Source organism: Littorina saxatilis, linkage group LG6 (genome assembly GCF_037325665.1).
Source record: "Littorina saxatilis isolate snail1 linkage group LG6, US_GU_Lsax_2.0, whole genome shotgun sequence".
NCBI classification, from domain to species: Eukaryota; Metazoa; Mollusca; class Gastropoda; order Littorinimorpha; family Littorinidae; genus Littorina; species Littorina saxatilis.
In genome coordinates, this window is record NC_090250.1 from 55242605 (window position 1) to 55263586 (window position 20982).

General features: G+C 45.2%; 1 protein-coding gene across 2 annotated transcripts in view; it reads left to right on the plus strand.

Annotated features, from left to right (window-relative positions):
- LOC138969553 (RNA-binding protein 26-like) overlaps nucleotides 1–20696 on the plus strand; it is a 55115-nt gene extending 34419 nt beyond the window's left edge. The window contains exons 11-21 of one of the 2 annotated variants that reach the window (XM_070342380.1): nucleotides 4414–4541; nucleotides 4925–5251; nucleotides 6489–6632; nucleotides 8328–8495; nucleotides 12736–12810; nucleotides 13385–13453; nucleotides 14133–14447; nucleotides 15465–15647; nucleotides 16286–16372; nucleotides 18646–18789; nucleotides 19646–20696. In XM_070342380.1, the coding sequence (XP_070198481.1) occupies nucleotides 4414–4541; nucleotides 4925–5251; nucleotides 6489–6632; nucleotides 8328–8495; nucleotides 12736–12810; nucleotides 13385–13453; nucleotides 14133–14447; nucleotides 15465–15647; nucleotides 16286–16372; nucleotides 18646–18789; nucleotides 19646–19927 (1922 nt within the window). In that variant the 3' untranslated portion in view covers nucleotides 19928–20696. Of the gene's footprint in view, nucleotides 1–4413; nucleotides 4542–4924; nucleotides 5252–6488; nucleotides 6633–8327; nucleotides 8496–12735; nucleotides 12811–13384; nucleotides 13454–14132; nucleotides 14448–15437; nucleotides 15648–16285; nucleotides 16373–18645; nucleotides 18790–19645 lie in introns of both variants that reach the window. The other variant, XM_070342379.1, reaches the window with a different exon arrangement.
- Nucleotides 20697–20982: the final 286 nt, after the last annotated feature.

The window sequence follows — 20982 nt, forward strand, 5'->3', positions numbered from 1 at the left end:
GGTTTCACCGCTACCAATACTACGAAGACCTTTCTCTATGTCACCAAGATCCTTGTACATGCTCAAAACAATTTGTTTCTGACTGGTTAACGACTCTTGATTAGGAGTTTCTTGGTTAAGCTCTGTTACTACCTCACCGATTGCTCGTTCCAAGAATGTTCGTTGTCTTGCAAAGTTTCTAGTTTTGATCTCAATCTGGTACTCTCTACCTTTTTCAGTAGGCTTAATGTCACGCCTAGGCCTTTGAGAATGTTCATCTTCATCGCCGTTAATGTCATAACCTGAAGCTTCCAATGGATTATCTACTGGAACCTTCTCCATTACAATGTTCGCTTATTCAAAAGCACTTAAAACATACATAAGGTTTATCTGGTTATAAAGTAAAATGAGTCGATCCGAGGGTCGTTTGGGATAATACACAAAAGTCACAAAAGATGCGCCGGATATGGAGTAGGAAGATCTCTAACCGACAAGTTGATCTGTGTCAAACTATGGTTCACTAACACAGTGACAGGTAACAATAAAGTCTTTTGCTGGTTATCAACAGCTACGTTTACGTTCATTGAGCGTCAATAACAAAAGTTCTTTACATTCACTTGGCTGGACTTCAGCTAAGTTTGTTTACTTTAGCTAAAGTTCTTTCACTGGGCGTCAGCAGCTAAGTTTTTTACTTCAGCTAAAGTTCTTTCACTGGGCATCAGCAGCTAAGTTTTTTACTGTGCGCGCCTTCGTGAGCGAGGCTGGTACTACATATTGTTCATACGAAATGACAAACACAGGTTACAAGCGATAACGCGCAAAAGTACTGGTTTATTATTTTACATCTGACACTAGGGATCAGTAATGTATATATATCGTTACAGTACCACGTATTGCGGTAAAAAACTTATGAACAGAAAGAAAAAGAGAAAAGAAAACAAATTATTAGACATGGCAAAAGTATCAAATGCATTAACAAGACACGAGAAGTAAAAACAAGAAAAGTAAACAATCACAAGACAGGAGAAGACAAACAGACAAGAAAGTTACAATTACCAAACACTCGTTGGTTAGTCCTTCAACAACAATAAAGAGTTACGTTCTGTACGTTCAACAACAATAAAGAATTACGTTCCGTACGTTCAACAATACCATAAGCACTAAGAATACTCAAGAAACTTAGCATACATACGTTTAAATCCGAACTGGCTACTTTCAGAACAATACAAAAAGTTGACTCATCAGGCCAGGAATACAAAGCAAACTGTCATACCAAAAAAGTCTAACGACAACGTTCCTGCGTTAATCAAAGTCACAAACAAGATATTTACTCATCCACTTTCCCTCAATAACGTTACAAGAAATAAGCCCGTTTACAAACGATCACCACAGACCGCAAGCTTCTTTTACCTAAATTCTTTTAACGTAAGGCTGAAAAAGTCGGAGAAAACGTTTCACTTCGAACTTCGTTAACCACAGAAAACACAAGTTATCATTATAAACATTAGCGACTTTCTAGCGTCTACAAAACATTGCTGTACGTTCACAACACTAGAACAGTTGAACACACAATAAAGAAACACTACAACAAGTCAGACTTTCAACTCACGTTATACATAAACAACTCACAAAGTCATTACAAAATGGCGACCAAAACACAACACAAACAAGTAACAACAAAATTACCTTATGCGCTGTGTGGGTTGACCAGCAGTACCAAAACGTGTTGCCTCACAAACGAAGGGCACAAAACGATTCACACTTGAGAAACAACTGTCTCCAAGAACATTACGTTGACGTTAAAACATAAGAAACACTCCGTTGGTTCACTTGCTAACCTTCATACGTTTACATCAAAACCAAACGCTTCCTAAAACCCTCAGATCGACTGACGAGACAGGAGTCAAGCAGCGGTATTTATGGAAACAAAAACCTAACATGGAATAGTTATTCAAAAGTCAAAGGTCACCGGATTGACCAACCAACAACATTCCTAAGACAGAATCGGGTGAAACTACTATTTTACAACCAATCAGTAACCGATCACGCACTCCGTGCATGCCCAAAACTTAAAACGGTATATTTAACAGAAAGAAGACCAAGGAACTAGCTGACATCACAAAGCTAAAAACACGTGAGTCACACGTATTCTAAAACTTGCAACGCAGATTCGCAGGGCTCACCTCAAAATCAAAACACGGAAAATATCACGTGAATCTCACGGTGTTCTAGAACTAAACGACGCAGTTTGTGACACTCCGACCAAAACCAGGTCACAACAACTGAACAAGGAGCACGTGAATCTCACGTAAAAATATTAACGCTCCACAAAACGGGTCACAACAAGGTGCCACAATAAAAACACGGTTTACTTCTTTTTACATCGTGCAATGGCTTGAGCAAACGTAATTACAACAAAAGTAGGTGACTGCATGCCACATCGGCATGCACATACAGTATCTAGGTTGTGTGCTGCAGTTGTCAGTGTTGCGTTCCTCACTCTACAGTATCTAGGTTGTGTGCTTCAGTTGTCAGTGTTGTGTTCCTCACTCTACAGTATCTAGGTTGTGTGCTGCAGTTGTCAGTGTTGCGTTCCTCACTCTACAGTATCTAGGTTGTGTGCTGCAGTTGTCAGTGTTGTGTTCCTCACTCTACAGTATCTAGGTTGTGTGCTGCAGTTGTCAGTGTTGTGTTCCTCACTCTACAGTATCTAGGTTGTGTGCATCAGTTGTCAGTGTTGTGTTCCTCACTCTACAGTATCTAGGTTGTGTGCTGCAGTTGTCAGTGTTGCGTTCCTCACTCTACAGTATCTAGGTTGTGTGCTGCAGTTGTCAGTGTTGCGTTCCTCACTCTACAGTATCTAGGTTGTGTGCATCAGTTGTCGGTGTTGCGTTCCTCACTCTACAGTATCTAGGTTGTGTGCATCAGTTGTCGGTGTTGCGTTCCTCACTCTACAGTATCTAGGTTGTGTGCTGCAGTTGTCAGTGTTGCGTTCCTCACTCTATAGTATCTAGGTTGTGTGCTGCAGTTGTCGGTGTTGCGTTCCTCACTCTACAGTATCTAGGTTGTGTGCATCAGTTGTCAGTGTTGCGTTCCTCACTCTACAGTATCTAGGTTGTGTGCATCAGTTGTCAGTGTTGCGTTCCTCACTCTACAGTATCTAGGTTGTGTGCTGCAGTTGTCAGTGTTGCGTTCCTCACTCTACAGTATCTAGGTTGTGTGCTGCAGTTGTCGGTGTTGCGTTCCTCACTTTACAGTATCTAGGTTGTGTACTGCAGTTGTCGGTGTTGCGTTCCTCACTTTACAGTATCTAGGTTGTGTGCTGCAGTTGTCAGTGTTGCGTTCCTCGCTCTACAGTATCTAGGTTGTGTGCTGCAGTTGTCAGTGTTGCGTTCCTCGCTCTACAGTATCTAGGTTGTGTGCATCAGTTGTCAGTGTTGCGTTCCTCACTCTACAGTATCTAGGTTGTGTGCTGCAGTTGTCGGTGTTGCGTTCCTCACTCTACAGTATCTAGGTTGTGTGCATCAGTTGTCAGTGTTGCGTTCCTCACTCTACAGTATCTAGGTTGTGTGCTGCAGTTGTCACTGTCAGTGTTGCGTTCCTCACTCTACAGTATCTAGGTTGTGTGCTGCAGTTGTCAGTGTTGCGTTCCTCACTCTACAGTATCTAGGTTGTGTGCTGCAGTTGTCGGTGTTGCGTTCCTCACTCTACAGTATTTAGGTTGTGTGCTGCAGTTGTCGGTGTTGCGTTCCTCACTCTACAGTATCTAGGTTGTGTGCTGCAGTTGTCGGTGTTGCGTTCCTCACTCTACAGTATCTAGGTTGTGTGCATCAGTTGTCAGTGTTGCGTTCCTCACTCTACAGTATCTAGGTTGTGTGCTGCAGTTGTCAGTGTTGCGTTCCTCACTCTACAGTATCTAGGTTGTGTGCTGCAGTTGTCGGTGTTGCGTTCCTCACTTTACAGTATCTAGGTTGTGTACTGCAGTTGTCGGTGTTGCGTTCCTCACTCTACAGTATCTAGGTTGTGTGCTGCAGTTGTCGGTGTTGCGTTCCTCACTCTACAGTATCTAGGTTGTGTGCTGCAGTTGTCAGTGTTGCGTTCCTCACTCTACAGTATCTAGGTTGTGTGCATCAGTTGTCAGTGTTGCGTTCCTCACTCTACAGTATCTAGGTTGTGTGCTGCAGTTGTCAGTGTTGCGTTCCTCACTCTACAGTATCTAGGTTGTGTGCTTCAGTTGTCAGTGTTGCGTTCCTCACTCTACAGTATCTAGGTTGTGTGCTGCAGTTGTCAGTGTTGCGTTCCTCGCTCTACAGTATCTAGGTTGTGTGCTGCAGTTGTCAGTGTTGCGTTCCTCACTCTACAGTATCTAGGTTGTGTGCTTCAGTTGTCAGTGTTGCGTTCCTCACTCTACAGTATCTAGGTTGTGTGCTTCAGGTTTCCAGAGACAGCAGTTCAAGCAGACCAACACCACGCTGGAAGTTCGCAAGATTCCCCCAGAGATGAACAACATTGCCAAGCTCAACGAACACTTCGGCAAGTTCGGCACCTTGACAAATATTCAGGTGAGTACCCCCTACTGAGTACTGCAGTCACTTCTCTTGTACAGTAGACGAATCTGAGAATACCTGGGCTGTCTTGTTCTCCTAATGAAGTGAGCACAAAGATTTACATGGCAATTTGCAAGAGGAGAGTTTTAGAGAGCAGTGTTTGTGGTAGCATTTTACTGTGGAAGGATCAAGTAATATCTGAGACTGAGTTAGGGAGGCCCTGAAGCTCCTCCAGGGACTTCCTTTACAAAGACACAAATGAGCACCCTGATGTTAACAATACTTCAATTCAGTTTTTTCAGTTTCTTCAGTACCATCACGGCAAGGAAAGATGAAGAAATGGTCCAAAGTTGCACAAGACCGGTGTTTGATCAAACCAAAACCTGCTTCATTTTCAGGTTAAGTTTGAGGGTGACCCCGGGGCAGCTCTGATCTCTTACTCACGCAACGACGAAGCGGCCAGCGCCTACCACAGCAGTGAGCCCGTCTTCAACAACAGATTCATCAAGCTCTTCTGGCACCGTCCTGGCGCAAACCAAGCGCCAAACTCGGGCCCTGGATTTAACCCTGCTGCGAATGCCGCCGGTGATGGGGGTGCAGGTGGTGGTGGTATGGAGAAAACCAAGACGGAGGGGGAACCTGGTCAAGGCGGTATTCTCAACCGTCTGGGACCCTTCAACCAGCCAACCAATGACCTGTCCATTTCAGAGTATGATCCTGAGGAGGTTAGATGTGTTTTGATGCTTTGTTCTGTAACTCTAGCAATATGTAGCAGTGTATTTTGTCAAGAAATATTTAGCAGTTTGTTTTGTAAGTCAAGGAACATGTAGCAGTTATACTGGTGTTTTTGAAAAAAATGTAAGTTCTGTTTCATATACGTATGTTTGCCAGTGTCAGAGGTCTATGAACAAATGTCCAGGCTCATTTGTATGCTAGTGTTCACATTTTTATTTGTAACAATTTAGACAGAGTGGGTGTTAGGTTAGCAGATAACTCAACATGAACGGCAAATCTGGTGGAACAGTTGCAAAGGGGAAGCAGATAACATGCATGCAAAGGCCGGGTAGCTCAGTTGGTAGAGCCGGGTAGCTCAGTGGGTAGAGCCGGGTAGCTCAGTGGGTAGAGCCGGGTAGCTCAGTTGGTAGAGCCGGGTAGCTCAGTGGGTAGAGCCGGGTAGCTCAATGGGTAGAGCCGAGTAGCTCAGTGGGTAGAGCCGGGTAGCTCAGTGGGTAGAGCCGGGTAGCTCAGTGGGTAGAGCCGGGTAGCTCAGTGGGTAGAGCCGGGTAGCTCAGTGGGTAGCGCCGGGTAGCTCAGTGGGTAGCGCCGGGTAGCTCAGTGGGTAGAGCCGGGTAGCTCAGTGGGTAGAGCCGGGTAGCTCAGTGGGTCGAGCCGGGTAGCTCAGTGGGTAGAGCCGGGGAGCTCAGTGGGTAGAGCCTGGTAGCTCAGTGGGTAGAGCCGGGTAGCTCTGTGGGTAGAGCCTGGTAGCTCAGTGGGTAGAGCCTGGTAGCTCAGTGGGTAGAGCCGGGTAGCTCAGTGGGTAGAGCCTGGTAGCTCAGTTGGTAGAGCCGGGTAGCTCAGTTGGTAGAGCCGGGTAGCTCAGTGGGTAGAGCCTGGTAGCTCAGTTGGTAGAGCCGGGTAGCTCAGTTGGTAGAGCACTGGACTTGTGATCCTAGGGTCACGGGTTCAAATCCTGGCCGGGATGGACACAAGTCAACTTTATGTGCAGACTCAAAGACGATATCCATGTCCCACCCCTGTGTCACCACACTGGCACACAAAAGACCTGGGTCATTGTGCCATTAGTGCAGGTGGCTGATTACACCTAAACACGCAGACACCTGGGTGGCGCGACCCTTGTTGCTGCTAGCTTTCCACTGGGGGAAAACGACCGGCATTACCCAGCATTGGGATAATGTACTAAATGAAATTAAATGAAAAATAACAAACCTACGTGTTGTTCAGTCGAGCACAGAGGCAGTGAGCAGCACCTCGCAGGACGCGAGCAGCAAGCCGCAGAGCGTTGTGCGGCAGACAGTCATCCCCCCGGCACACAAGCTGTCCCTCAACAACATGACCAAGGCCGGCCCCAGAACGCCTACTGACCAGGTAAACAGTGTTCAGTGTGGCTGCTTAGAGCAAGGAGTCATTCAGTGTTTGTCTTGATAAGCTATATATGGAAATACCTCATGCAGACTGAAAATGTTGGTTATTGAAGTTGAGTTGAAGGTGAAGGCAGAAAAGTCTGTTGGACACCCCCCTTCTCGCCTCTTTACAACCTTGATACTGTGGTTTCCTCTAGACTTGCAGTGATACTCTTTACAACCTTGATACTGTGGTTTCCTCTAGACTTGCAGTCACACTCTTTACAACCTTGATACTGTGATTTCCTCTAGACTTGCAGTCATACTCTTTACAACCTTGATACTGTGGTTTCCTCTAGACTTGCAGTCATACTCTTTACAACCTTGATACTGTGGTTTCCTCTAGACTTGCAGTCACACTCTTTACAACCTTGATACTGTGGTTTCCTCTAGACTTGCAGTCATACTCTTTACAACCTTGATACTGTGGTTTCCTCTAGACTTGCAGTCATACTCTTTACAACCTTGATACTGTGATTTCCTCTAGACTTGCAGTCATACTCTTTACAACCTTGATACTGTGGTTTCCTCTAGACTTGCAGTCATACTCTTTACAACCTTGATACTGTGGTTTCCTCTAGACTTGCAGTCATACTCTTTACAACCTTGATACTGTGATATCCTCTAGACTTGCAGTCACACTCTTTACAACCTTGATACTGTGGTTTCCTCTAGACTTGCAGTCACACTCTTTACAACCTTGATACTGTGATTTCCTCTAGACTTGCAGTCACACTCTTTACAACCTTGATACTGTGATTTCCTCTAGACTTGCAGTCATACTCTTTACAACCTTGATACTGTGGTTTCCTCTAGACTTGCAGTCACACTCTTTACAACCTTGATACTGTGGTTTCCTCTAGACTTGCAGTCACACTCTTTACAACCTTGATACTGTGGTTTCCTCTAGACTTGCAGTCATACTCTTTACAACCTTGATACTGTGGTTTCCTCTAGACTTGCAGTCATACTCTTTACAACCTTGATACTGTGGTTTCCTCTAGACTTGCAGTCATACTCTTTACAACCTTGATACTGTGATTTCCTCTAGACTTGCAGTCATACTCTTTACAACCTTGATACTGTGATTTCCTCTAGACTTGCAGTGATACTCTTTACAACCTTGATACTGTGATTTCCTCTAGACTTGCAGTGATACTCTTTACAACCTTGATACTGTGGTTTCCTCTAGACTTGCAGTGATACTCTTTACAACCTTGATACTGTGGTTTCCTCTAGACTTGCAGTCATACTCTTTACAACCTTGATACTGTGGTTTCCTCTAGACTTGCAGTCATACTCTTTACAACCTTGATACTGTGGTTTCCTCTAGACTTGCAGTCATACTCTTTACAACCTTGATACTGTGATTTCCTCTAGACTTGCAGTGATACTCTTTTCACTGCCAGGTTCCAATTAGTCACAGTATGTACCTTAATCAGAAAAAAAACTAATTACTTTATTCATTTGGTACTATCACCTGGTTGATCCAGTTATACACAGTGAGCCTTATGTCAAAGAAAAGTGCAGAGTCTTGGGAACACAACAGTACCAAAGTCATGAGTACTGGTCAAGACATAACGAAGCAATTGAAAACTGTCACTGTCATTCGTAACAGCTCAGTTTACCTTCATCTTAACCTCCATTTGGTGGTGTGCAGAGCATCGTGTACACCACTTCACTGGGCCACCTGAGGAAGACGGTGTTCAACCAGCAGGTGACCAAGGCCAGGGCGGCCGTCGCACCCAAGTTCAGTCCCACCACTGTGGGGTCCGCCAACTTTGTGTCACGCATCGAGGCCATCAAGAAGAACGAGGAGCTGAAAAAGGTAGGGATGGAACTTTACCTCTATGTCTTGGTTTAAACAGTGTTTATTCAACAATTCATAGGTATTTGTCTTGACATGCTACAGCCACGAGAAGTGTTGTTTGGGATGCTACAGCCACGAGAAGTGTTGTTTGGGATGCTACAGCCACGAGAAGTGTTGTTTGGGATGCTACAGCCACGAGAAGTGTTGTTTGGGATGCTACAGCCACGAGAAGTGTTGTTTGGGATGCTACAGCCACGAGAAGTGTTGTTTGGGATGAAATACTTGAGGGGTTGTATGGATTAGAAAGGACTGAGTTAACCTATACCTGTTGGTGGAATGTACTTGTGTTCCAAACACAATTGTTTTTAAGAGTTTTATTGAGTTGTATTGAAAGGGAGCGTCAAGTCACGCTGTTAGCGTAGTTCTGTGACAGTTTGATTCAACAGCGCTAAATAGGTTACGGAGTTGATTGGCTGGGGTGCATATGCTGTACATCTTAAGAAAATGGGCAGAGAGGGCATACTGCATTCATCCAAAGTGTTGTCCCAAGGTTAAAAGTTCTCTGGTCACAGTCCGTGAGTCATGGACTATGAACATTTGATGACCAGAGATACTATTGTGTAGAGCACTGTTTTTCATTTTAGTTCTCGGGTCCTGTAGTAAAGTCAGCATGCTTTAAAGTGACTTCCTTCCACAACATTCACAACTTGACAACTAATATTCAACTAATGACACACTAGTGTTGTGTGTTGACCATGCTGACTGGTTAGTGTTGTGTGTTGACCATGCTGACTGGTGACTGGTTAGTGTTGTGTGTTGACCATGCTGACTGGTGACTGGTTAGTGTTGTGTGTTGACCATGCTGACTGGTGACTGGTTAGTGTTGTGTGTTGACCATGCTGACTGGTTAGTGTTGTGTGTTGACCATGCTGACTGGTTAGTGTTGTGTGTTGACCATGCTGACTGGTTAGTGTTGTGTGTTGACCATGGTGACTGGTTAGTGTTGTGTGTTGACCATGCTGACTGGTTAGTGTTGTGTGTTGACCATGCTGACTGGTGACTGGTTAGTGTTGTGTGTTGACCATGCTGACTGGTGACTGGTTAGTGTTGTGTGTTGACCATGCTGACTGGTGACTGGTTAGTGTTGTGTGTTGACCATGCTGACTGGTGACTGGTTAGTGTTGTGTGTTGACCATGCTGACTGGTGACTGGTTAGTGTTGTGTGTTGACCATGATGACTGGTGACTGGTTAGTGTTGTGTGTTGACCATGATGACTGGTGACTGGTTAGTGTTGTGTGTTGACCATGATGACTGGTTAGTGTTGTGTGTTGACCATGCTGACTGGTTAGTGTTGTGTGTTGACCATGCTGACTGGTTAGTGTTGTGTGTTGACCATGCTGACTGGTGACTGGTTAGTGTTGTGTGTTGACCATGCTGACTGGTTAGTGTTGTGTGTTGACCATGATGACTGGTTAGTGTTGTGTGTTGACCATGCTGACTGGTGACTGGTTAGTGTTGTGTGTTGACCATGCTGACTGGTTAGTGTTGTGTGTTGACCATGCTGACTGGTTAGTGTTGGGTGTTGACCATGCTGACTGCTGACTGGTTAGTGTTGTGTGTTGACCATGCTGACTGGTTAGTGTTGTGTGTTGACCATGCTGACTGGTTAGTGTTGTGTGTTGACCATGATGACTGGTGACTGGTTAGTGTTGTGTGTTGACCATGCTGACTGGTGACTGGTTAGTGTTGTGTGTTGACCATGATGACTGGTTAGTGTTGTGTGTTGACCATGGTGACTGGTTAGTGTTGTGTGTTGACCATGCTGACTGGTTAGTGTTGTGTGTTGACCATGGTGACTGGTTAGTGTTGTGTGTTGACCATGCTGACTGGTGACTGGTTAGTGTTGTGTGTTGACCATGCTGACTGGTTAGTGTTGTGTGTTGACCATGCTGACTGGTTAGTGTTGTGTGTTGACCATGATGACTGGTGACTGGTTAGTGTTGTGTGTTGACCATGCTGACTGGTTAGTGTTGTGTGTTGACCATGCTGACTGGTTAGTGTTGTGTGTTGACCATGATGACTGGTGACTGGTTAGTGTTGTGTGTTGACCATGCTGACTGGTTAGTGTTGTGTGTTGACCATGCTGACTGGTGACTGGTTAGTGTTGTGTGTTGACCATGCTGACTGGTTAGTGTTGTGTGTTGACCATGCTGACTGGTTAGTGTTGTGTGTTGACCATGCTGACTGGTGACTGGTTAGTGTTGTGTGTTGACCATGCTGACTGGTGACTGGTTAGTGTTGTGTGTTGACCATACTGACTGGTGACTGGTTAGTGTTGTGTGTTGACCATGCTGACTGGTTAGTGTTGTGTGTTGACCATGCTGACTGGTGACTGGTTAGTGTTGGGTGTTGACCATGATGACTGGTTAGTGTTGTGTGTTGACCATGCTGACTGGTTAGTGTTGTGTGTTGACCATGCTGACTGGTGACTGGTTAGTGTTGTGTGTTGACCATGCTGACTGGTTAGTGTTGTGTGTTGACCATGCTGACTGGTTAGTGTTGTGTGTTGACCATGCTGACTGCTGACTGGTTAGTGTTGTGTGTTGACCATGCTGACTGGTTAGTGTTGTGTGTTGACCATGCTGACTGGTTAGTGTTGTGTGTTGACCATGCTGAATGGTGACTGGTTAGTGTTGTGTGTTGACCATGCTGACTGGTTAGTGTTGGGTGTTGACCATGCTGACTGGTTAGTGTTGGGTGTTGACCATGCTGACTGGTTAGTGTTGTGTGTTGACCATGCTGACTGGTGACTGGTTAGTGTTGGGTGTTGACCATGCTGACTGCTGACTGGTTAGTGTTGTGTGTTGACCATGCTGACTGGTTAGTGTTGTGTGTTGACCATGGTGACTGGTTAGTGTTGTGTGTTGACCATGCTGACTGGTGACTGGTTAGTGTTGGGTGTTGACCATGCTGACTGCTGACTGGTTAGTGTTGTGTGTTGACCATGCTGACTGGTTAGTGTTGTGTGTTGACCATGCTGACTGGTTAGTGTTGTGTGTTGACCATGCTGACTGGTGACTGGTTAGTGTTGTGTGTTGACCATGCTGACTGGTTAGTGTTGGGTGTTGACCATGCTGACTGGTTAGTGTTGGGTGTTGACCATGCTGACTGGTTAGTGTTGTGTGTTGACCATGCTGACTGGTGACTGGTTAGTGTTGTGTGTTGACCATGCTGACTGGTGACTGGTTAGTGTTGTGTGTTGACCATGCTGACTGGTTAGTGTTGTGTGTTGACCATGCTGACTGGTTAGTGTTGTGTGTTGACCATGCTGACTGGTTAGTGTTGTGTGTTGACCATGCTGACTGGTTAGTGTTGTGTGTTGACCATGCTGGCTGGTGACTGGTTAGTGTTGGGTGTTGACCATGCTGACTGGTTAGTGTTGTGTGTTGACCATGCTGACTGGTTAGTGTTGTGTGTTGACCATGCTGACTGGTTAGTGTTGGGTGTTGACCATGCTGACTGGTTAGTGTTGTGTGTTGACCATGCTGACTGGTTAGTGTTGTGTGTTGACCATGCTGACTGGTTAGTGTTGTGTGTTGACCATGATGACTGGTTAGTGTTGGGTGTTGACCATGCTGACTGGTTAGTGTTGTGTGTTGACCATGCTGACTGGTTAGTGTTGTGTGTTGACCATGCTGACTGGTGACTGGTTAGTGTTGTGTGTTGACCATGCTGACTGGTTAGTGTTGTGTGTTGACCATGCTGACTGGTGACTGGTTAGTGTTGTGTGTTGACCATGCTGACTGGTTAGTGTTGTGTGTTGACCATGCTGGCTGGTGACTGGTTAGTGTTGTGTTGACCATGCTGACTGGTTAGTGTTGTGTGTTGACCATGCTGACTGGTGACTGGTTAGTGTTGTGTGTTGACCATGCTGACTGGTGACTGGTTAGTGTTGTGTGTTGACCATGCTGACTGGTTGTGTTGTGTGTTGACCATGCTGACTGGTGACTGGTTAGTGTTGTGTGTTGACCATGCTGACTGGTTAGTGTTGTGTGTTGACCATGCTGACTGGTGACTGGTTAGTGTTGTGTGTTGACCATGCTGACTGGTTAGTGTTGTGTGTTGACCATGCTGACTGGTTAGTGTTGTGTGTTGACCATGCTGACTGGTTAGTGTTGTGTGTTGACCATGCTGACTGGTTAGTGTTGTGTGTTGACCATGATGACTGGTGACTGGTTAGTGTTGTGTGTTGACCAGGAGGCCATAGTGAAGAAGGCAGAGCTGGACAAGAAGAAACAGGTGTTGCTGGAACAGCAGGTGGCCCAGCAGAAGGTGAGCACACCATGGTCACACTATCACATAGGATCACTGCACACATCACATTTGAAGATAGAGTTGCAATTGTCCTTCTATTTCAAGGTCCAAGCTGATGGGTTTATGTCTTTGTTAGTGACAATTTACACGAACATTATAGATATATATATGTCTAAACACTAGCTTTACTCGCAGTTAGTCATTTCTATTCGCTGCTTTACATGCCAGAGGGCATAACCAGTAGCGTGTAAGCATGCTTGTGAAGATGGCATCTATTTTGACAATCTCTTGCATCAGTTTTTCAATCCTTGAACACAATATAAAGACAATAACAAAATAAATTAAACAACTCAGCCCTATCCACACACACAAAATAAAAAAAACCTATAATAATTAGAAAGATGAAGAAAGAGACAGTACATCTTGTCCTTGTTTCACTCTGGTTTGTGGAGACTTCTCTTTATCTTGCATCCAATATTTGAAAACACTGAGATGTCTTGCTGAGGAGGATGTGTTTTAGTTCTGTTGTTAGCTTCACAAGCACCTTGTGAACCGATCACAGACATTAAGAAATTGAGTTCTTTCTTTCCAGCTCCTGCTGGATAAACTGGAGAGAGGCAAAACAACGTTGACTTTGGAAGAAAAGACCAACATCATGAAGGTCAGACATATTCTTGTGGTGATTGCTACAAGATATTGGTGTTGATTATCTTCTGTTCAGTCATTACTGTTGTAATCTGTTCTTTGTACATGGCACAGGTTTGTCAGTGCCAGTGAACGTAGCTGTTTGAATTTGAATGAAACTTTCATCAAGTTAAAAAACAAAGATTTCTGTACTCACCGATACAAGAACACCACAAGACGATACGAATTTTCGCTTATGAAAGCTTCATCAGGGGGAAAAAAACACCACAAAATGCAACAAAAAGCATGTTATAACTGAAAAAAATTATTTTAAAAAACAAAAACAAAAATTCATGTTATAAAAAAAAAAGAAACTTTCATGTTATATTTCACAGCTATCTTTGCATGATCTGTCCAGCTTTGATGATAAAGAGAACAATGATACAAACGTTATGGCCTTTTTTTTTTAAAGATCCCTACAATTTCTCGCATGCAGCTGTGGCACGGCTGGTCAAAGAAAGTGTTGGTGTGCTCAGTTTACAGCTGGAGTAAAAAAAGGTTGACGGACTAAAGGTTGACAGACTAAAAGGTTGATAGACTAAAGGTTGACAGACTTACTTACAGCAAACTCTCTTCCATTTTACAAAATAATTGTAAGCCTATGAGGCAGCCCTTGAGTTACTGCTTGCTAACATGGCTGCACAAATGTCCAACAGATGCTGAAGGTGGTATCAGACAGCATTGACAAACTCAAGTTCAAAAGCGGCACACCGATGGCCAAGAAACTGCCACCCGCCGGATCCCACAAACTGGTCAACACCCCGACACCCGCCGGATCCCACAAACTGGTCAACACCCCGACACCCAGCCCCACCGTTGCCGCAACAACTTCAACATCACCGGCGGTGACAGGGGTACAGCAGACGGTGAAGAGGGACATCTTGGACACGGAGCTGGACCTGATGACCAAGCAGGGCACCGGTGAAGACACCAGCGTGCTCAGGCACCGCCTTGTAGAGCTCACCCAGCAGGTTGGTTAACACCGCTTTGATGAGTGAGGGGAGATGCTTAGGCACCGCCTTGTAGAGCTCACCCAGCAGGTTGGTTAACACCGCTTTGATGAGTGAGGGGAGATGCTCAGGCACCGCCTTGTAGAGCTCACCCAGCAGGTTGGTTAACACCGCTTTGATGAGTGAGGGGAGATGCTCAGGCACCGCCTTGTAGAGCTCACCCAGCAGGTTGGTTAACACCGCTTTGATGAGTGAGGGGAGATCCTCAGGCACCGCCTTGTAGAGCTCACCCAGCAGGTTGGTTAACACCGCTTTGATGAGTGAGGGGAGATGCTCAGGCACCGCCTTGTAGAGCTCACCCAGCAGGTTGGTTAACACCGCTTTGATGAGTGAGGGGAGATGCTATGGGCTGAGCTTGCTTTCATGTGTCAGGCATGAGATTTCCATGCAAATTTTGTAATTCCGACTCAGAACTTGTCTCAACAGATTTTCCACCCCTTTCGGAAAGATGAAAATAATTGAGCTTCAGGGGGGTTTGCCAACCTTCTTGACTGAACTTCCATTTCTGAAATCTCAAGGCCACAGTGTTGTGTCATGCTGGTACCTGGGTCTTGACGGTGGATGCTGAACGTGTGACTGTCCACTCAAGGCCACAGTGTTGTGTCGTGCTGGTACCTGGGTCTTGACGGAGGATGTTGAACGTGTGACTGTCCACTCAAGGCCACAGTGTTGTGTCGTGCTGGTACCTGGGTCTTGACGGTGGATGCTGAACGTGTGACTGTTCACTCCAGGCCACAGTGTTGTGTCGTGCTGGTACCTGGGTCTTGACGGTGGATGCTGAACGTGTGACTGTCCACTCAAGGCTACGGTGTTGTGTCGTGCTGGTACCTGGGTCTTGACGGCAGATGTTGAACGTGTGACTGTCCACTCAAGGCCACAGTGTTGTGTCGTGCTGGTACCTGGGTCTTGACGGTGGATGTTGAACGTGTGACTGCGTTGTGTGTGTTTCAGCCCCAGTCAGACCCTTTCTCTTTCCAGGCAGCCTCCATGGGCTTGCTTGGCCGGGGTCGCGGACTGGCCAGAGGTCGGGGGTCAGGGCCGTGGTGGCAAGGGGGTCGCGGTCGCGGGGGAGGCAGCATGACCCTGGACAAGAGACCCAAGACACTGGAGGTGCGGGGCTTCCTACAGGAGGATCTGGACGAGGTCAAGGCCCACTTCGCTGTGAGTATCCCCTCCTTTTTTTACTCAGTGGCTTGTAGAGAGAGACAGTCCATCTAAATCAACCTAGATCACATCAAATAGCTCATTTTTTAATGCTTAAATTCTAGAACTATTCACTTGTACCTTTAGGGGACTACTCAGGAGGCGGCACACCCTAGTAAGCTTGTTCATGTTTACCCCTGTCCCATCCCCGCTTTTCCTGTACTGAGGGGGTTTGACTGAGAGAGACCGACAGACATTGGTGCACAAAGCTCCGGCACAATCAACAATTGTAGCAGTTTGTCAAGCATTTCGGCAGGCAGTGACTGGGAAATAAGTCTGAATGGGGCAAGAGTGTGATCATTGTATTTGTGCGTCCAGACATTCTTCTGACAGATTGTTGATACACCACCTGCACTCATAGAGAGGGAGATAGAGACAGACACAGGGTAGGGAGAGGGGGGTGGGAGAGGGGGGTGGGAGAGAGGGGTGGGAGAGGGGGTGGGAGAGGGGGGTGGGAGGGTGTGTCAGAGAGAGTTGTCTTGCATGTGTACAAGGTGTATGCTTGTGAATGTTAGATAAAATATGGGAACAGAAAGTGTTAATCAAGTCAATATGTTATGTTTGTTTGATTAACTGAAGTAACACTCTCTTGGCAGTTGTTTGGAGAAATAGTACAGACTGAGTTGAAGGAGGATATTCCCTGCCTAATGCTGACTTTCGCCAACAGAAAGCAGGCTGAATCGGTGAGTACCCCGACTCTTTGCTTGTGCACTCTTTAAGTTTGCTGATGCCTTTGTGTCACTACCCTGATGTCATAGTAAACAAGAGGCGAAGCCTTCAAGGCTCCCGTAAGAAATCAACAAACAGTAACACAAACTCATTCACTCCGTCACACATACACAGTAAGGCCAAAAAAAAAAATTGTTTCTGGTAACATGGCTAAAAAAAATAGGGTCGGTAGGTAGGGATTTTTTTATTTTCTTTTTTTACCCAAAATGTAGACCAATAAAACTAACTTTAAAAATCGCGCAAAGAGACTGGATTCACTATACATAGAGACAAGACACTCAACACATTTACAAATCGTCAGCGGACTTTCGTTTTCACACGTTTTTGTTGTTCATTTTCTCACCCTGTCCTTTACCACCAAAAAAAAAAAAAAAAATTTTTGAGTTTGGAAAAAAAAAGTTTAGGGTCGGCGCCGAAATTTAGGGTCTGTCGGGTGACCAGAAACAGACAATTTTTTTTTTTTGGCCTAAGCATAGGTGACACGGTGCAAGAGTGGGAGACACTAGATCTAGATCTGTCTGTCTGTAGCCTACTTACGGGGACACGACTGCCAGATTGACACTGCGCTTTCGACAGCGCTTCCTCACGCAGACACTGGAAACACGCTGTGCAGATCAACCTGTAGGAAATCTCCTTTTGTATCTTCTTTATCTATTTTTCTGGGGCTACGAAACCGAACAATGTGAAATCGTTTTCCCCGAATCGGCGAACTGCAGCTGGGTGAGAACTGTATCTATACCACAATCCTTCACGCGATCTGACTTAACCTTGACCCCTGACCTGGTCTACATACCACACACGACACAAACCAGTCACCTGTTTTTACCCCCCCCCCCCCCCCCCCCCCAAAAAAAAAAACAACCCACCACCCGTTTTCTTTGGATACACACTTTAACTACATATGTGCCGACGAAATGTTGATCATTGTTTCAATACTTTGAAGCTGTTGCTTGGATAATAACCAGGTAAAATTAGTATTTCGGTGTTCAGTCAAATGTTAAAGTTTCTATCACACACATACACACGCACAGACAGACAAAAGTTAGCATCACATAGGCTACACTTACGTGAGCCAATAATGTGGAGGTTGTATGTGATTGCAAGAATAAGAAGTGTAGTGAGATAGCATGGATGAATTGTGCTGCAAGAGGAAATGTAAACTTTGTGAGTAGTGGCTCACATGCTAATTCATCTTGTCAGAGTTCACCAGTTGTTGATTGTGTGTTTTACTTCAGGAGATGTGTAAAGCGTAAAGTGAACAGACTTTAAACAATATCAATCTTTGTGACATAAGACAACCTGGTAGCAGTGGAAGCTGCCCTGGTGACGACCCCTGACACTATGCTTGGTCCCTTGAGTTGTCCATTTTAGACATATTTGACTGCAACAGGAGGGAATTTTTTGTGTGTGGTGCGGTGCAGACAGAATCACAGAAAGTAACAGACTCGTTATATAAATAGATTTGTAAGGAGCCCAGCAGATGTTTGTGTTGTTTGATGTGGTGATGCCTTTCTAGCACCAAGTCAAGGTGATTGTGTTGTTGTTTGATGTGGTGATGCCTTTCTAGCACCAAGTCAAGGTGATTGTGTTGTTGTTTGATGTGGTGATGCCTTTCTAGCACCAAGTCAAGGTGATTGTGTTGTTGTTTGATGTGGTGATGCCTTTCTAGCACCAAGTCAAGGTGATTGTGTTGTTGTTTGATGTGGTGATGCCTTTCTAGCACCAAGTCAAGGTGATTGTGTTGTTTGTTGTGGTGATGCCTTTCTAGCACCAAGTCAAGGTGATTGTGTTGTTGTTTGATGTGGTGATGCCTTTCTAGCACCAAGTCAAGGTGATTGTGTTGTTTGATGTGGTGATGCCTTTCTAGCACCAAGTCAAGGTGATTGTGTTGTTGTTTGATGTGGTGATGCCTTTCTAGCACCAAGTCAAGGTGATTGTGTTGTTGTTTGATGTGGTGATGCCTTTCTAGCACCAAGTCAAGGTGATTGTGTTGTTGTTTGATGTGGTGATGCCTTTCTAGCACCAAGTCAAGGTGATTGTGTTGTTTGATGTGGTGATGCCTTTCTAGCACCAAGTCAAGGTGATTGTGTTGTTGTTTGATGTGGTGATGCCTTTCTAGCACCAAGTCAAGGTGATTGTGTTGTTGTTTGATGTGGTGATGCCTTTCTAGCACCAAGTCAAGGTGATTGTGTTGCTGCTTGATGTGGCAACGCCTCTCTGTTTTTAGGCGTATGCTGCAGGAGCGAGGTTCAAGAAGCGAGCGCTGTCTGTACGCTGGCACATGGGGCAGGTTCACCTCAACACGGAAGCCGACATCGCTGCCGCCATCCCCTCTGACCAGACTGACGATGCCGACACTGAGGAGGATGAGGTTGTGAAATAGACACTTCTAACTCCAATCCCTCAACTTCCCTTACATTCTTCTCTTACGCCCCCACACCTCTCTTCATTCAAGCCCCTAGCCATAACCTGTAAAGGAAAACAATTTGAAAAGTTTGATGAGTAATGTCAGTGCTGCCTCAGTTATTTCGGTCAAAGATAATGTTACTGTGCGCTAACCTGTAAGATGTTGTCCAGGCTTCAGGTATGTGCAGATCTGACCAATTGACAGTTGCAGGTATGTGCAGATCTGACCAATTGACAGTTGCAGGTATGTGCAGATCTGACCAATTGACAGTTGCAGGTATGTGCAGATCTGACCCATTGACAGTTGCAGGTATGTGCAGATCTGACCAATTGACAGTTGTAGGTATGTGCAGATCTGACCAATTGACAGTTGCAGGTATGTGCAGATCTGACCTATTGACAGTTGCAGGTATGTGCAGATCTGACCAATTGACAGTTGTAGGTATGTGCAGATCTGACCAATTGACAGTTGTAGGTATGTACAGATCTGACCAATTGACAGTTGTAGGTATGTGCAGATCTGACCCATTGACAGTTGTAGGTATGTGCAGATCTGACCAATTGACAGTTGCAGGTATGTGCAGATCTGACCAATTGACAGTTGCAGGTATGTACAGATCTGACCAATTGACAGTTGCAGGTATGTCAATATGTAGATCACTGGTAATTTGGGGTGAGGTCGGTTCTGTTCCTTTGCCATTGTCTTTCTCTTGGCTGGTCATTTCATGTCTTACAGAACATTGAGGACTGACCATCTTTGACGTTGAGTGTTGGTGTTCAGCTTCAGGTGACCATCTTTGACGTTGAGTGTTGGTGTTCAGCTTCAGGTGACGATAGGTGGTGAGACAGAAGAGACGATGGACGATCCGGCCACCAGCCTGGATGAGGTTCCAGGCGAACTGGACGAGGTGCCTGACACACTGGAGGAGGTGCCTGACACACTGGATGAGGTGCCTGACACACTGGACGAGGCGGCCATCAACCCTGATGAGGAAGTGGACGATGTGCTGGTCAGTCTGGACGAGGACATGGACGAACGCATCCTCCTAGCGCCCGATGAGGAGGAAGACGACGATGCAGACAACAGATCGTGGAGACGATGATGGAAACGACAACTAAGAGGCAGCTGAGCATCGGTCATCGCCCAGTGTCTTGGATTTCAGCACTTAGTGTTGGCAGCAGTGTCATTGTGTGTGTGGGTGGGTGTGAGTGTGTGTGTGGGTGGGTGTGAGTGTGTAAGTTTTGGGGAAGGGTTGATATTGTTTTTTTGAGGTGTCGACTTTTTAACAGAGTTTGCTGCATTCCTTTTTTTTCTGTGAATTTTTCTTTTTCCATGTAAGTATTAGATTTATGTTTTTGTTGGACTTATGGGTGCATTTGTTGTCCTAAGCAACCTGGTGAAAGTGTTTGGTTTAGTCCATTTCTGTATACAGTAAAGTGTTTTCCATACGTGTTTTACATCACACTGAAATGCAGGTTGAAAGAAAGTGAACATTCAAAACACAAGTAACAGTCACTATCCATGAGTGTGACCAATTTGTACAGGTAAAGAAACTGAACATTCAAAACACAAGTAACAGTCACTATCCATGAGTGTGACCAATTTGTACAGGTAAAGAAACTGAACATTCAAAACACAAGTAACAGTCACTATCCATGAGTGTGACCAATTTGTACAGGTAAAGAAACTGAACATTCAAAACACAAGTAACAGTCACTATCCATGAGTGTGACCAATTTGTACAGGTAAAGAAACTGAACATTCAAAACACAAGTAACAGTCACTATCCATGAGTGTGACCAATTTGTACAGGTAAAGAAACTGAACATTCAAAACACAATTAACAGTCACTATCCATGAGTGTGACCAATTTGTACAGGTTGAAAGAAAGTGAACATTCAAAACACAAGTAACAGTCACTATCCATGAGTGTGACCAATTTGTACAGGTAAAGATAACATTTGCTTATGCTATGTTGGCGAACATGTGTGAGGATGCTTGCAAACTCTGTTAACAAGTCATGCTACTCTTGTGATCATTTGATTTTCCACTTTGTTTTTCCTGACAGTGATTCACTGAATTGTTCCTTTGACCCTGTTACATTTCACTCTATGCATAACATTGGTTGGGTGGTTGTTTTTTTTCCTTTCTTTTCCA